The following is a 16,844-nucleotide window of genomic DNA, read 5'->3' on the forward strand; positions in this document are numbered from 1 at the left end:
GGGAAATTCACAGAGAAACTCACGGATTCTTCAACTGACCGCTGCGGCACACCTGCACCAGGGTAAACCTCCGCCTACCCAACTCCTGCTTTACAGGTGAAAATAGAGCCAAAGGACCGCTAGTCTTTGACTTTATTTATTTTCTGCTGTTATTTACTTGCATCTATTTGAAAGACTGAGTGTAAACACACAAAATAATTTATTTTATGTTCTGGAATGTGCAGAAAATAGGTTGAAATATTAAACAAATTTCTTCCAGTTAGAGAATGTTGCATATAATTCAATTTTTGCTTGATGCATAAAGTTAAAAGATTAAAACTAATAAAACTAGTTTTAAAAAGGGACTTTTCCATTTGATTACATTTTGTATGATAGCTTATGCAGAAAAAGTAGAATTGGGCTGAAAGATCTATCGCTTTATCACCTATTCAGGTTGTAAATCATGTTTTTAAAAAGTAACTAAGTAACTAAGTAATTAATTACTTTTGAAAACAAGTAATCAGTAAAGTAACGGGATTACTTTTTTGGGGAAGTAATCAATAATTAGTTACTGATTACTTTTTTCAAGTAACTTGACCAACACTGGTCGCAAGCGATCACGTAGCACATCATTATATACCAGCTAGCCCAACTTCAGTAACCCTACAAACGTCACTGCTGTTTAGTTTTCTGTCTTCATTTATGTTGAAGTGATAGCAGAGCTGTACGTTAAAATTTTGTCAGAAATCTCTCAGTTAGAACATGCTATATCATGCTTAGGTAACTAGCGAAACTAGCGAGCTAACTTCCTGCTAACTCTGTTAAATGTAATAAATTCTGTTTTCATGGATGCCTGGATGTTAAACTTAATTGTCACACCTGGTAAAGCAGCAATGCTGATTGTTTTATTAAAGATGAAAGAATTTAGATAGTTTTTAACTCTCAGTGATGCCGCAGTGTTCGTTTGACTTTGGGACCTGAAGGGGACGGAGTTTTGGACCCAGATTACTCCCATTTTACGAGCACCTTAGTCCAACAAATACGGCAATAACTACGGCCCGCTTGCATGTTCTACTAAAAAAAATGTGCTTTGGTGGGTATCTAACAGATAAATATGTGCGTATGAAAACAAAGTCACTGCACATGCGCGTTTTACCCATATTCTATCGCGATATTTAATTTTCTTATCGTTGCCTAACATTGTACCGGTATTACCGTGAACGGTATAATATGGCCCAGCCCTACACCACACACATTACAGTCTTCTTGTGGTGTGTGTGTGTTTGCGTGAGTATGAGTGTGAGAAAAAGAAAGAGAGAGTGTGTCAAGTGTGTGTCTTTGTCACAAAATGTACTGTAAAAATGAGGGTGGCAAACCGCAATGATGCCCCCAGGAGCCAGAGGCAGACAGAGATGGACCTAGGAGAACCGGACCATTCACAGGCCCCCAAGAGTACTGGAGACCTAAGGCCACACATCTCAGCAATATCTGCACAAACCATCCCAACAGGAGAAGGAAATAGGCCCTAGATGGGGTGCCTACAGTCAAGAGGTGGGAGTCCCAGATGACCAGCGCCAATGGGCAGCCGACCCCACTAGAGGTCAACCACCCTGGTTCGAGCCAAGATCAGGGTCCCAGGACTTCCGACACCCAAGACCCGACACACACACATTCACCATTCGCTCAATCAATCACACAAACCTAGCCAATCAGTAATGACACACAGAGACACGTAAGTTAGAAAGATCCTTTCTAACTCACCATTACAGTGGTCACTTTGCACTTTCAGGCATAAATTATGAACCAGTTCCATTCAAATTCCCTACATGGGTGTTCACCAAAATATGCTCATTAGAGTTTTCTGACCCACTGCTCCTGTCATACAAGAATGACTAAATTGAAGCAAATAAACATTGTGTTACATATACCTTTTCTACTGGGAGAGCACTGTCATTTTTTAAAAAAAGGCCTGTCATATAGAAATAATAGTATTCGAACAAATCACCGGTGCTTCGATTTTTCTAGTTACCACAGTCTTCTTGGAATAATAATGTTGCAGACACAAATTGTCACCCAAGACCCAAGACAAGACATCTTTGTGTTGGGTCCTTTTACGGTCCTTTATTTTCAGTGCTTTTTCTTTCTACTTAACATCCTATTGCAGATAATTTAATTTAATTTGTTTGCCTGTTTTTGTTAGAGAGAACAGTTTAAAATACAGTTCTGCTAAAAATGTAGCATTACTTTAAAGCAGATTAATAAGACACCAGCAATGCTGTGTAGTGAATGCTAGCATAAATAAAATGAACTGAAACAATCATCATTATGTTTTCCAGAAAAAAAAAACCCTTTGTCATCATCGTCATTTATTCTCTAGACGATAAACTGGCACTTGCGAATTGAAACTTTTTGATATAAAGTCAACATGCCTGCAACTGCCGTCTTTTCCCTGTCTGCCTTCAGATCTCTGCAAGCAGTTGTTGCATAACGCAAGGTGTTCAACATCAAATTTGTCATTTTTTTTCAGACATAGCTAAGGCTGCTGTATTGGTGGGGTTATCCTCCAGCTTTGAACTACAGTACAGTGTAGCTGGTGATTATCAACCCAGATGGGAAATCAGTCTGTTTCTGAACTAACTGACTCTCTCCTCATTGTACTTCCTTAATGGAGGCTTTACTGTTGAATTATGGGAGAAGCATTGATATTAAGCAACAAAGGACAGAGCCAAGGCAGTCATTAGACATTCTTCTTCATCACTGACCACACATTGCATTGTTTGTTCCTTGACAGTTTTATTACCTATAAAACTTGATGTCCTTTTTCAAAGATAATTAACAAATTTTGCCAGACTTCAGTATTTTAGTGCCCATATCCACTGAGTGCACTAAGGATTAGTCATTAAATATATTTGGAAAACCTTTGACATTGTTAATATCATGGCACTGAAGATGTAAATGTTGCTCAAGCAACCTCTGGATGACCAGTTTCAATCATAAGGTGATTACATAAGTTGATGGTATTCAACCTGTCTCCAAGTAATTGTGGCCCAGCTCAGACTGACAGGAAGCACTCACAGGACAGTTGGCGAATGTTTGGTGTTAAATTTATAAATGCAGTCAAGCTGCGCTGATGAGAGCAACTCGTGTGGAAAATGTCTCAAATGGTTGCCAGCTGGTTGTATTATAAATATATATTGTTATAAAACCAAGGTTACAACACGCCTTTCTCATTTTACAGTGAAATCTGTGTTCTGCAGAAAGTTTGTCAATATTTGTGAAGGAATTTCTGAATTTCTTTGAGGTTCTGGCAAAAAGAAATTCAGAAATTCCTATAATATTCCTAATTTAAAATAACTATTTAAGTTAGATAGTTAATGTTAAGAATAGAAAAGCATTTGTATGAATGTGTGAATGGTTGAATGAGGTTTCTGGTAAGAAAACGCCTTGAGTGCTCAAATAGAGTAGAAAAGTGCTATATCAGTACCAGTCCATTTAGCAAAGAGACTCAGCTTGAGGTTTCACGGTGAAACTATTAGCCAGTGGGTTAAATCATTGTAGCTATTTTCTCTTTTATTTACAGTCTGTGGTGGAAAGAAGGGCTCATACTGACACAGAAATGTTTTAATGGTAATTTAAAAGGAAACAACACACTGTTAAAGGTCTGCAGTCAGTGGTCTTGGCAGCCAGCATCCAAAGCTAATAGAAACCTGTTACGGATAAGAGGAACACGTGTGAAGCAGGTGGCTGAATTTGATTTGACTGTCATGGTGGGAAAACAGAATAGGGGCAGTGAGAGGGCAGACATGAAAGTTGTGATCTCCCTGTTTTATTTTCTTCCCCCTCCCCCTCCTCTACAGGTAGTGGAGCATTAACCTTTAGCCAATGCTTCTAAAATGAGGGCTGGGGCGAAGGGAGTCTGGTACCCTAACAGTACGCTACCAATCTCCAAAATCTCTGCTTTTTACCCCTGTGACCCTTCCTTATTCATTCAAAAATGAGGGCTCAGCAAAGGTGGTAAGCTTTGATCAAGTTAGCCCTCTCTCCATATAGCTTACACAAGACAAAAAAAACCTGTGTGAGCACATCAGAGAATGTGTAACCTGAAAGCTGAGTTAAAGAAACGTGATCAGGGGCATCAAATGAAGTCCAGCTGTTTTTATACAGTGTTCTCTGACTGTTTGACTTCTCAAAGTTTAATTTCTTTTAAAATTATGAATTGCTAAGTAAAATAAATGCTTACAGTCTTGTGATAAGTTTTTTCCCTTTGCATTCCAGATGGTTTAATTAAGCAAGACAAACTGTGTTTTCTGAACAGTTTTTTCTGAATCTCAGCTGTAGACTTCTAACTCCTGTAGCTTGGGATAGGGAAAGTGTCGTGCCTTTATGATTTTAACCCTGAGGCATCCTTTGTCGTTGTTGAAACTGATATATGTAATAGGCTGTTTTATCTAGCTATGCTTTACAGTTCCATCTCCTTCTATGATTTTACACCTAAAGGATGCGCTGATCCAGCCTTTTTTTTCTCTAGACACCAATTCCAGCTAATCTCAATAAAAACTTGGGAGGCTTTAAATAGAAACATAACTTATAGTATTAACTATAAGTGGAGTTTTCTACACATTTTAATTTCATTGGAAACTGAGGTTCTGAAAGCAGTCAAATGCATTCCAGTTGCTAAAACCATTTTTCTTCTGATTTAAAGTCATTTACACTTTATCTTTTTGTTCTGTTGGAGATGTGGAACTGGTGCTGTAGAAAAAAGAAAGGTAATTTTGTGTAAATGTATGTTTTTGTCTATTAGGCTTTTAGGCAGTTGTTATTTCAAGTTGTGGAATCACTTCATCTGTGTATCATTAACATTAGGGCTGGACCATATCATACCGTTCATTCATTGTATGTATAATGTTGGGCAACGATAAGAAAATGATATATTGCGATAGAATATGGGTAAAAGGCGCATGTGCAGTGCCTTTGTTTTCATACACACATGGCAGAAAAAGCATGGCGGCGATGGAGAATGAGGAGGGCGAAAGCGGATGGTTAAAAGAAACGGATGAACTAGAATTGGTTTGTAAAAATGCGAAGACTTCAGTGGTGTGGAACTGGTTTGGCTTTCGTCCGTCAGATACACAACAAAGCACTATTTTTGGTAGAGCATGCTAGCGGGCCATCGTTATTACCGTGTTGTTTGGAAAATACGGCACACTTAAAATGAATCCTTTGATTTTTCTGAAAATCGACAGTGCCCCTTATAATCCCGTGTGCCTTATGTATGAATTCTGGTTGTGTTTACTGACCTCGAAACAATTTTATGTCGTACACGGCGCTCGAAAATCTATCAAATGTTTCAGTACGACTTTGATAAGCTACGAACCCGCACAGTTTGATGGATTGTCAGAGCATTACGGCTATCGTAGGCAGGAGCCTCGCGGAGTGATACGTACTGTGCTTCAACATAATATTACAGTACTGTGTGTGTATAACCTCTTTTTAAGTTTTGTGGATATTATACATGGTTATGCTGAGGATATGTCGGCCAATTTCCACTGGAAATGCCCTTTTTTTTCCTACCTGTTTGTCTCTCTACAGATACATAGAATCTCCAAACTATCAGGTTGTACTGTGCCACTGTACTGTGATACTGGAGTTCAGTTGTATGGTATTTTACTTGCCAAAAGGCGCCATATGCTATTTAATGACAGGTAGCTCTGTTCAGTTTTAGGACTGGTGTCCCATTGCGAGGTATTTGTCACTGTAACCCAGATGAACCACCACAGTATTAAATGTCACAAAAGTCTGGTTTGGAATAGAAGTGAAAAAACTGGGATTGCAGCTATATCATGGGGAGATAATGATAAGTCAATATTTTTTCTGACATACAAAGAGTGTAATGAAATTATTGCTTAAGCTCATGACCCAACTGCATTTTTTGATACATTTTCTTTCTTTGTGGGCCTATTTTTGACACAAATTGAAATCTGATTGCCAGTGAGTATGACAGCTCAGTCTAACCTTTGGAGAAAGGCTAAGAATAAACACTTCAATAAACTGTTTTTGATGGCTGGTAGCTGTTGTTACCTGGACATTCAGACACTGTACTGTTTTGGAAAGGTCACCTGTCCCAAACATATGGATAATTGGGCCTAAAATACCACCTGGCATGTTTTCTTCTCACAAGGCGTCCTGTAGTCTTTCAACCTTTACAGACATCCTATTATACCTTGTACCATATGGAAAGGCATTCATGTTCTGTCAATCCACATAAGACATAGTTCAATTCATGTATGTCAAGTTTAGCGGATCATTTCCTAGAAATTCTCAGGGTAAAGTATTTGATGCTAGATTAAAGCCATTTCCGTCATGTCTTTTTATGGACTATAATTGTTGGTGATGAGCAAGATGTGGTTTTGATCCAAGTTTCAGTTAATAACGTGCTTCTTCAGAAGCCAGCAACACTTCATGCCTCCAGCCCACATTTTTTTTTATCAGTGATTAACATAAAAAAAATATCAGATATTTAATTTAAGTAAAAGGTCTTTTATATATATATATATATATATATATATATATATATATATATATATATATATATATATATATATATATATATATATATATATCATTGGGAAGATGGCCCCAACTGACCGAGTGCTCAGTGAATACCTCAGGCAGCAGAAACCCAAGAAAGAGGAGGGAGACGAGGAACCATCATGGAAGGACAGGCCCCTGCACGGTATGTACCACCGGCAGATAGAGGGGGTGGCTGATATCCAGAAATCCTACCAGTGGCTGGACAAAGCTGGACTGAAAGACAGCACAGAGGCACTAATCATGGCAGCACAAGAACAAGCTCTGAGCACAAGATCCATAGAGGCTGGGGTCTATCACACCAGGCAAGACCCCAGGTGCAGGCTGTGTAAAGATGCCCCAGAGACAATCCAGCACATAACAGCAGGGTGCAAGATGCTAGCAGGCAAGGCATACATGGAACGCCATAACCAAGTGGCCGGCATAGTGTACAGGAACATCTGTGCCGAGTATAACCTGGAAGTCCCGAGGTCAAAATGGGAGATGCCCCCAAGGGTGGTGGAGAATGACCGAGCTAAGATCCTGTGGGACTTCCAGATACAGACGGACAAAATGGTGGTGGCTAACCAACCGGACATAGTGGTGGTAGATAAACAGAAGAAGACGGCCGTAGTGATCGATGTAGCGGTTCCGAATGACAGCAATATCAGGAAGAAGGAACACGAGAAGCTGGAGAAATACCAAGGGCTCAGAGAAGAGCTCGAGAGGATGTGGAGGGTGAAGGTAACGGTGGTCCCCGTGGTAATCGGAGCACTAGGTGCGGTGACTCCCAAGCTAGGCGAGTGGCTCCAGCAGATCCCGGGAACAACATCGGAGATCTCTGTCCAGAAGAGCGCAGTCCTGGGAACAGCTAAGATACTGCGCAGGACCCTCAAGCTCCCAGGCCTCTGGTAGAGGACCCGAGCTTGAAGGATAAACCGCCCGCAGGGGCGTGCTGGGTGTTTTTTTTATATATATATATATATATATATATATATATATATATATATATATATATATATATATATATATATATATATTAGTGCTGTCAAAATTATCGCGTTAATTGTTAAGATCAACGTGAAATGTTTAATGCATTAAAAAAATTTAACGCTGATTTTGTTTTTTTATTAATTTCCTGTAATCTAAGACCTTTAAATTCATGAGCACCTCTGGAGGAGGGGGCAACAGTGTGCTATGCTGGTGTTTGGCCTGACAGAAATGATTAGAAGAAGAAGTGACACCATGCTACTATCTAGCTAACACTAGCTAACACACGCAAGCATGGACGAGGGCGGACTTTTGGGTGGAAAGTTTCTCTTTAAGAAGTTGCCTGATGGCTTGTTGGACAAAACGAGAGTAAGATGCACAATTTGCAAAGCTGAATTCAAGTACCACAGAAGCAGTTCATCACTGGCGTATCACCTGAGAGCAAAACACCCAACTGAATCCACCTCTACGGGACCTCGCCAGTCTACGCTTCAGGAGTATGGTGCTTGTGGACGAATAACAAAAAATGTGAGAGAAAAGGTAACCAATTCCTTGGTTGTTTGGATAGCTAAAAACTGCCGACCAGTTAGCATAGTAGAAGATGATGGACTGAGAGAAGTCATTCGTGCTGCATCAGGAGATGAGTGTTACAATCTGCCCTCGAGAGGAACCATTGTGTCGAGACTGCACACTTTGTATGGGGACCAGAGGGCTCAGCAGTCCAGCAAGCTTGTGCAAGTAAGGAATGTCGCTCTCACCGGAGACCACTGGACTTCGGTGAACAACGATAATTACTTGGGGGTCATGGCGCATTTTATTGATAACGACTGGACTATGCAATCGTTTGCACTAACAGTGAGTAAAACTGAAGAGAGACACTATGCTGAGGCGTGTGCTGACCATTTTCTGAATGTTGCAAACGAATGGAAAATCAAGGACAAGGTAACCACGCTTGGCACCGACAGTGCTCGTAACATGGTTGCAGCCGCCAGACTACTTCCATTTGAACACATGCCCTGCATGGCCCACATTCTGCAAAGAACGGTCACAGTTTCTCTTAATGACAGCGCATTTGAAAGGGCTCTGGCCAAATGTCGCAAGATTGTTGGACATTTTAAGCATAGTCCAGCAAACGCTCAGGAATTAAAGGCACAGCAAGCTGCACATGGACATCAAACAGAACCGCTTGTTCAGGACGTTCCAACAAGATGGAACTCCACCCTAGAGATGATCAAGCGGATCCAGAGAAACAAATTTGGGCTGACCACCATCCTGACTCAACAAAACAGCAAGGTGACTATGTTGACTGACCAGGAGCTTGACAGACTGCAAAAGCTGGAGGAACTACTGGAACCTTGCAGGTAAATACATTTTGTTTCTCATGATTGTGTGTCTATCTTTGCATTCTAGCTTTGTTTTCAAGTATGTTCTCCACCTCCACCTCTCTGTGTATTTTCATATGTAGTTTTTATGTTTGTCTCTGTGTGATTAATAGAAAAATACAGACTTGATCTTTCTATTGCAGAAATGTTACCGAACTGCTGGGAGGAGAGCGGTATGTCTCTTGTTCCATGGTGTTGCCAGCCTTGTGTCATTTGTTCAGGATTATGGAGCCCTCAGATGATGACCCAGTCTACGTTTTGAGGTTTAAGAAGATTTTTACCACAGACCTAGCTCAGCGGAGGGACAGCAGCAATCTCACATGGCTGAAGATCGCTACTGCCCTTGATCCCAGGTTTAAAGATCTTAAATGCCTTTCCAAAGATGAAAGAAGAGAGGTGTGGGCATCAGTACATGACCTTCTGATGTCAGAGACGGATGCACACCAACCATCTGCTCAGACAACAGAGGAACCCTCACCAAAGAAGAGCAAGATGTCCATCTGCTTGCTGGGTTCTCCTGATTCAGATAAAGAGGAAGAGGAAGATGCTATAGACTGCTGTCTGAATCTGTACAAAGCAGAGCCCAAAATTGACATAGGAGAGTGTCCACTACAGTGGTGGTTAAAGAGAGAAGGAGCACATGCCAGGCTGGCACCTATTGCACGCAAGTACCTGTCAACCCCTGCAACCACAGTGCCTTGTGAGAGATTATTCTCACTCTCAGGTCACATCATTCAAAAGAAGCGTGCTTCTTTGTCATCAGACAATGTAAACAGAATAGTCTGCCTCAGTAACTGGCTGAGTGCAAAGAAGGACTAATCCAGATTGCTCCTTTGAAGTGAAAAATGTTCAACATTCTGGGTTTTCAGCTGTGTCTTTTTGTGTTTTAAATACTGAGTTTTGTGCACCCTTTATTGTTATGATATTCACTTTAACCTGTAGGCCTGGGTTCAGTCACTGTTGATGGCCTTAAAGGTTTTTTGTAAGTTTTCACTGTGTTAAAGATTGATGAAAACTATTAAAATTCTCTTTGAATTTCAGCATACATTCTTTGTGTTTATTCTGCATTTACTTCATTGTGTTGCATAAATGTCTGTTACAATCTTAAAATATAAAGAATAAAAAAAATGTAATTGGAGCCAGGCTATTAATAAAGTAATTGAGATTAATCGCAATTAATAACAGAAAATTGTGAGATTAGTTAGTTAATTTTTTTTAATCTATTGACAGCACTAATATATATATATATATATATATATATATATATATATTCTCTATGAAAATCATATTAATTCACATTCATTTAATAATAATAATGGATTGCATTTATATAGCGCAATGTACAATTCCACTATTCATTCACACACTGGTGGAGGCGAGCTACAGTTGTAGCCACAGCTGCCCTGGGGCAGACTGACAGAAGCGAGGCTGCCATATCGCGCCATCGGCCCCTCTGGCCATCACCAGTAGGCGGTAGGTGAAGTGTCTTGCCCAAGGACACAACGACCGAGACTATCCGAGCCGGGGCTCAAACCAGCAACCTTCCGGTTACAAGACGAACTGCCAACTCTTTGAGCCACGATCGCCCCGATTTCACTCTCAACCCACAGTAACTCTGTGTCCCATGACTTGAATGTATTGAATGTATGTAGGTTTGAATGTTTTATTGTAGGGCCTACCTTACAATCTAAAGTGCACTTACTTTATATATTTTATATCACTGTTGTTGTGATTTGGCAGTCTATAAATAAAATAGAATTGAATTGCTGCACTATAATTTTACAAAGGCTGTGTTACATGGTTAAGTTACTTTTTTGGGTTATGATGTTACACTTTTACTTAAAAGTTAAAGAAAAAACTACCCAGACTACATTTGTTCTTACATCTAAGTTGTTATGCCATGTCACTGTGATTGCACTGTAATGCTGCTGTTGCTGGCAGCATGTGGAAATAGATTCACACTTTGAATTAGGTAGTCTGTCATCAATGACAGTAGCTCAGTGTTTGAATTGCTTTCTGCAAGCTGCAGTCATCAATAAAACATTCAGTATTGTCTTTTCTATCATGATAGCAAATTTCTTTGAAATATTAAGATAAAATTTTGAGGCAATATTTTCTACACCTACTTCGGATTGCTGCTTAGTTTCAGACAGTTTAACAAAAAATCTTAGCCCTGTATGATGACTGTGAGAGCAGATATTTCTATTATGATAATCACATTGCTTTAGTTGTGACCACAACCCCATCTACTCCATCAAATATTAGGTGTAATTTAATTTTAATGCAGACTATAGAGGTGGCTTGGAAACTGTAAGATGAATAAATTGGTCCACCATAAATTTTTGTGAAAATTTTTTTTTTCAAAACTCACAAGGGTTTAATTTCAGATGACACAGGATACAAAAGAATGTCATCGAGTAGAGAAGAACTTTAAGTTGTAATAGAATAATTATACAATGACTGAATGTGTCTGACAGATGGCATCGCATGCTGTGTTTTGGGGTTTTTTCTGAGTCAGTTCTGAGAAAACTTCCTTTTAGTTCAAAGTCGGGACATTAGTGGGGGCTTCTTCTGTTTGTAAAGTGAATGATTTCCTGTTGTCAAATGAGAAGGCCATCGTATTTGAGTCATAGTGGTCTCTAAACATAGCAACAGATGTGGCCTTGGAATCAGAGATTGAACAGAAGGTTATATTTGTTAAGTTAGTTATGTTTGAACGTTATATACTTCTTCCCTATGTTCAGTGTGTGTGTGTGTGTGTGTGTGTGTGTGTGTGTGTGTGTGTGTATTTGATTAATAGTTGATTACAAACTTATGATGTCTTTGATACTTTGTACCAAGCCACAATACAGGACTGTTTGTTACTTGCTCAAAAACAAATTTTTGTAGCCTTGTTCAACCACAAGCACACAACTGTACACTGCAGTGACAATATTGTCCACCTGGGCAAATACATGTGTGTGACATGATAGCGTCGTGAAGTTAGAAATGAGGAAAATATGTGATGTGTTTGTCTGATTTTCTCTCAGCAGGCAAATTCACAAATTGCAGTTCATTTACTTCTTTGTTGTTGTTGTTTTTTTCCTTTTTTATTATTATTATTGTCTGCTCATCCACATTTACAACAAAGCTTTTGAGTTCTACCACTTTTGATGTTATTCACTTGTGTGGAGGTGGGAAATTGCTATTCACTCAGAAATGCCATCACCAAGGGGAGTTGTCAAGCTCTGATCTGCAGCAAGGGCATACATCGATCTGACCTGTGCATGATGGTCCCCCTGGACTAACCACATGCAACCCCACTTCCCACTGCTAGCTGATGGGTGTGGGAGACCACAAGGTGCCCTCTTCCGCTCATCTTGCCGTTCTTCGGTTTTCCAACTCGTATGCTTTTTGTCTTAGTGTTGCAAGGATGAGTAAGGGCTCTGTCCTGGAGGCATCTTACTCGCAGCCCTCTCTGCTTCTCTGCTTGTTCTTCCTGCCTGCTTCTCTGGAGCTGTTCTTTTTTTAAAAACTCAAGTGTCAAAGTTCTCATCTTTCCTCTATAGGCAGGTTTGCACTTTGTCTTAATTTGGGCAGTGTTGTTTTCATCCTACCCTTTTAGGAAGTGCAGAAAGCAAAGAGCAGCTTTGTAGATTTCTGTGCCCCACACCTACACTACAGAACTACTAATTCTTGTTGTTTGAAGTCTGGTCTGTTGGTTATAGCTGTTAGATGATCTTGTGGATAAAGACTGAGAATGAAGTTTGTACAAAGTTTTCAATCAGCAGACTGGAATTAAAGCGATTAAAGTAGTTGGTCACTGTTCCTAGATAGTAGATGCTCACATTTCATTAATATCCTGGCACTGTCAGTGGTTCTGTGGCATTTAAAACATGCTGATTGAGAGTTTAATTATGTTCTCATCATAAAGTTGGCATAGGAAAAGGCCTGTAAAACAAAGTCTCGGTGAACTTAAGCAATAGAGGACTGTAGTGAGAGAAATCATGGTGAGTAACTGCACTATAGCATCTTGAAATATAGGGAAATAAAAGTCATGCGGTGTAAGAGTCAGAAAATGCTTTGTGGTTTTGCTGCAGCACTGGGTTGCTTTCTGTTCAAGGAGATGTTGTTACAGGTGATTGCTGTTTTGTGTGTGCTATGTGTATGTTATCTGTATTTGTGTGCAGGGGATGTAGGGCTGTCAAGGACTGGTATTGAATAGTTGATAAGTACCGCACAGCTGGCTGAAACTGTCAAAATCCCTACTGTGCTGTTGTCCACACTAAAAGTTGAGTCCTGTCATCCTGCTGGTCCCTTCTGACTACAAATCTGAAGGGGTTTACCCACTCACAATTTAACCATTTAACTTAAATTCTTTTCTAAATCCACTTGTAACATTTTATCTTCGATTCTACCTTTCTTAAGTATATGTTTTAATTGTAAGTTTTCTGTCAGCATAAAATAAAGCCACAATTTTTCCTCCTACTTTTGAAGACCGTTACTACTGCTACCTAACCTTTTACAAAGACGATCTTATAATAAACACATCTGTTCTGAGTTTGCTATTTAACCTGTGTGTGAGAGCCAAGTTACACAGGCCTAGAGACCAGCTGGTGACCTCTTGGCAATTACCAGTCGCTAGAGAAAAATTAGCTGGTTGTGACTAGTTTCTATAGCAAAGGCAACTTTGCAATTGATTGCTAAACCCCAGTCAAACACTCACTAACTAACCAGTGAGCTGCAGTGAAACTTGGCAAAAGTGGGATGCAAAACCTAGTGACAAGAGGAATCACAAGGAGGTTTTTGGTTCAGCATCTTTTTTGCAACTGATTTCACCCAGCAACAGCCAGCAGCCTCCAGCAGTTTTTTTTTGCCTAATGACCAGAGGTTGACTCTACTGAAACCATAGATATTGCTTGATATTAACATAAAAAAAACACCGCAAACAATTTTAAGAATCTGCCAAATTTCCATATATATAGATTACCTTTAAATGGAGAATTGGAAGGAGTCAAATCAAAGACATTCATTTAATGAGTACAAAGAAATCAAATATCATTAATTATTAATTATGATAATTAAGGGATTAATCGATACCAAAGCTGTGGTACATTTAGCCTTAAATGGTACAATTCCAATCCTTATCTCTTAGTGTTGCCACTGTTCTTTGTTGCTTTTACGGTAGATGAATGAGAATATGTTGTAATTACAGTTAATCAGAATAGGGGAAATGCCAAGTCTTAAAATGGAATGAAAATTCAATAACCCCTTTGTGTAACCATTAGTTCTGCTCCAGAAAATCTCTAAGAGTTCATTTAAGTGATTAATTATGACAACAAGAAAATGTTCAGCCTTGGAAAACACTGGCTTGCAGTAATTATTTTGCACAAGCTCGAGAAAAACTCAGTCGGTCAAAAACTCATTTGGTTAAATCTGCTTATCTTTACTAGTTACACAGTTGATGATTGGTTAAAACCTTTACTTACGTGGCTTCTTATTAAGCCTACATAGAACTTCTTTCATGTTTAAACTCTCACAAAATGCTGATTACAGCAGACGCACTTTATGAGCAGGAAATGTTGCTTTCGTTTCATTTTTCACTAATCTTGTTCATGAGTCTTGAGTGCTCCCAATAAAATGCATGCCAAGGTGAACGAATTTCTCCAGAAATGCTTTGCAAAATGCAAGCAAGAGCATGCCAAGTCCCCTGATCTTCAGCTCATTGAATTTAATATCATTTAACATGTCACAGTGTTTTAGGGTATGCTTTATGTTTTCTTATTGGAATGTGCTTGTATTAAACAGTTTTTTCATGCTTTTAATTACTTTATTCTCAGATGTGTTCCTCTGTGTGTTTTTGTGCATTATACAAAAAATATTCTCTCCACAGTATTTACAACCACAGCTGTCAGAACCATGAAAACTTAACAGTTTATAGTTTAACAGTGCTGCAAGTATTAAAATTTGGCCTTCACTATCAAGGAAATTATCCTCTGTTGTTGCATATCACATTAACCTTTCTTGGCCTTTACCCTTGTTGTTCAACCACCCCTTAAACAGAGAAAACATCATAAACTAGATGGGATAAACTCCTAATGGTTTTTTGTTCTTGCTGTGCCTAAGGGGGTGTCGTGGCCTTTCATCTGCATCACCACAAACTCCACCATCTATGAGTTGGACTCTCATATTTGTCAACTTGAAATGCATATTTTTTAATAAATTCATTCGCCCACATTGGTCATACCTTTGAACCAGTGGAGATCTTATGCTGATACCAGCTGCACTTATGCATGCTGGAAAGTTTTAGAAATTGATTTTTTATTTTTTTTTAACTTTAAGTCAAAGTGAGTTTAAGTCAAGGACTACTGAAACCTCCTATGCTTAGTAACTTTCTTGGATCTGGTGCTAGGCATGCTAGCAGCTGGTAGCGGGTTTAATTAGGCTTTTAAGTAACCTTAGCACGATAATTTAAAACTAACTTATTGGATAGATTAAACTTTTTAATGTGTGCTGGTGCTAGAACTAAAATCTATAGTAGAGTACAGAGGGGGAAGATGAATGTCTGTCAAAGATGTTGCAATCCTTTCCATAGTTGCTGGAATATTCCAGTTGAGCTGTTTGGCGAATGAGCAAATTGTTAAAGAAACCGCCATTCCTAGTGTGCCAGTGAGGTAGTTATGTGTATTTAAAAGAAAAATAAATAACTAAACTAACTAAAAACTAATGCATGAGGATGAAATTCAGAATACCAACTAAATTGTGTAAAAAAGGTGGGACCAAAGGAAGTGATCCAATCAGAAGTAATCTTCTTGTGGCATAAGGTTGATCTGCCCCCGACAAACAGGATGAGAAAGAAGCTCCCATGTTCCCTGTTTCTCATGAAAACCTGTCAGTGCTTTAGAGGAAGAGAAGAATAGACAAATGGACACATTTCACATTTGATATCAAGGAAAGTATGAGGCTTTGTAAAGTTTTACACTGAATCAGCTTTAGATTTAGTCTAAAATATTTAGCCTCAAATCTAAAATTTAGATCCTAACTCACATTAATTTTAAACGGACTCTCTCAAATGCTTTGTTTTTACATTCATTAAATATTATCCTTAAAAAGTCTGCAAACAAAAAGCAAAGAAATCACTGGAATTAAACAGCAATAAATATTATCATATCTTAAATTTGATTTTAAAAAAAAACTTGAAAAGCTTGAAGGCAGCAGATCTATGGCAATGAGAGTAATAGCTTTGGTGTTTGGGGTACTGTAAATTCTAATCTCGTAAGTTTAAAATGTGATATTAACTCATTCACTGCCAGCCATTTTCAAATCAGGTAACTCCCCACTGCCAGGGTTTTTGAGCATTCTTACTCATTTTTGAAGAGCCACAGAAAACTGTGTGTTATGATCATATAAACGCTGAACCTACCAAAATGAAGAACAGACTCTCTTCTTTCATCCAAAAAAAAAGCTTGTTTCTACCATTTTCCATTCTTTAGTAATCAGCTGTAGAAGAGAGGTGGGTTCCACCAAAAATGCCTGTTTTGACCAAAAAAAGGGAGAAAACGAGCTTTTTGTGAAAAATACATTTCAAGCAGAAAAGTGCCTTTGACACTAATATTTCATGCTTTGTGACACCTCTAACATATAAAATAGTTTTTCACTTCTATAAAACAGAAATAACACTGAGAAAGGTTATGTTTTATCAAAACAATTTATTTACAAATATATGAAAAAATAAAATTCACTGACAAGCTGCCCGAGGTTGTATTCTGGCCCCTCCCATTGAAAAACGTAATTGACGTCTATAGACGTCAATGGCAGTCAACGTAAGTTTTTCAATTGACGTCTATAGACGTCAATGGCAGTGAATGAGTTAAGCAATTCTTAGCAATGTGAACCTTGTTGTTGTGTCATTAAAGATGAAACACAGTTCATAATTAACTCACATAG

At 38.9% G+C, this 16,844-nt stretch overlaps 2 protein-coding genes across 2 annotated transcripts in view; both read left to right on the forward strand.

Moving 5' to 3' along the window:
• Window positions 1-16,844, forward strand: part of LOC146666374 (netrin receptor UNC5D-like) — a 195,277-nt gene that overhangs the window by 26,183 nt on the left and 152,250 nt on the right. The window lies entirely within an intron of this gene.
• LOC146666375 (E3 SUMO-protein ligase ZBED1-like) lies at window positions 7,779-9,822 on the forward strand. Its single transcript, XM_085411352.1, has 2 exons — window positions 7,779-8,897; window positions 9,062-9,822. Exons 1-2 carry the CDS (start codon window positions 7,831-7,833, stop codon window positions 9,735-9,737), a joined length of 1,743 nt encoding a protein of 580 aa, XP_085267478.1. The 5' UTR covers window positions 7,779-7,830; the 3' UTR covers window positions 9,738-9,822.

This window comes from Rhamphochromis longiceps, linkage group LG7 (assembly GCF_057381845.1).
Source record: "Rhamphochromis longiceps isolate RC_006_pf linkage group LG7, R_longiceps_female_GT1.1, whole genome shotgun sequence".
Taxonomy (NCBI): Eukaryota; Metazoa; Chordata; class Actinopteri; order Cichliformes; family Cichlidae; genus Rhamphochromis; species Rhamphochromis longiceps.

Excerpts from the sequence above, each read along its gene's own strand:
- LOC146666375 (XM_085411352.1), top strand. The coding sequence starts at position 7,831 with ATGGACGAGGGCGGACTTTTGGGTGGAAAGTTTCTCTTTAAGAAGTTG. Across the intron at positions 8,898-9,061 it reads GAACTACTGGAACCTTGCAG|AAATGTTACCGAACTGCTGG; the intron begins GTAAATACATTT and ends TTTCTATTGCAG.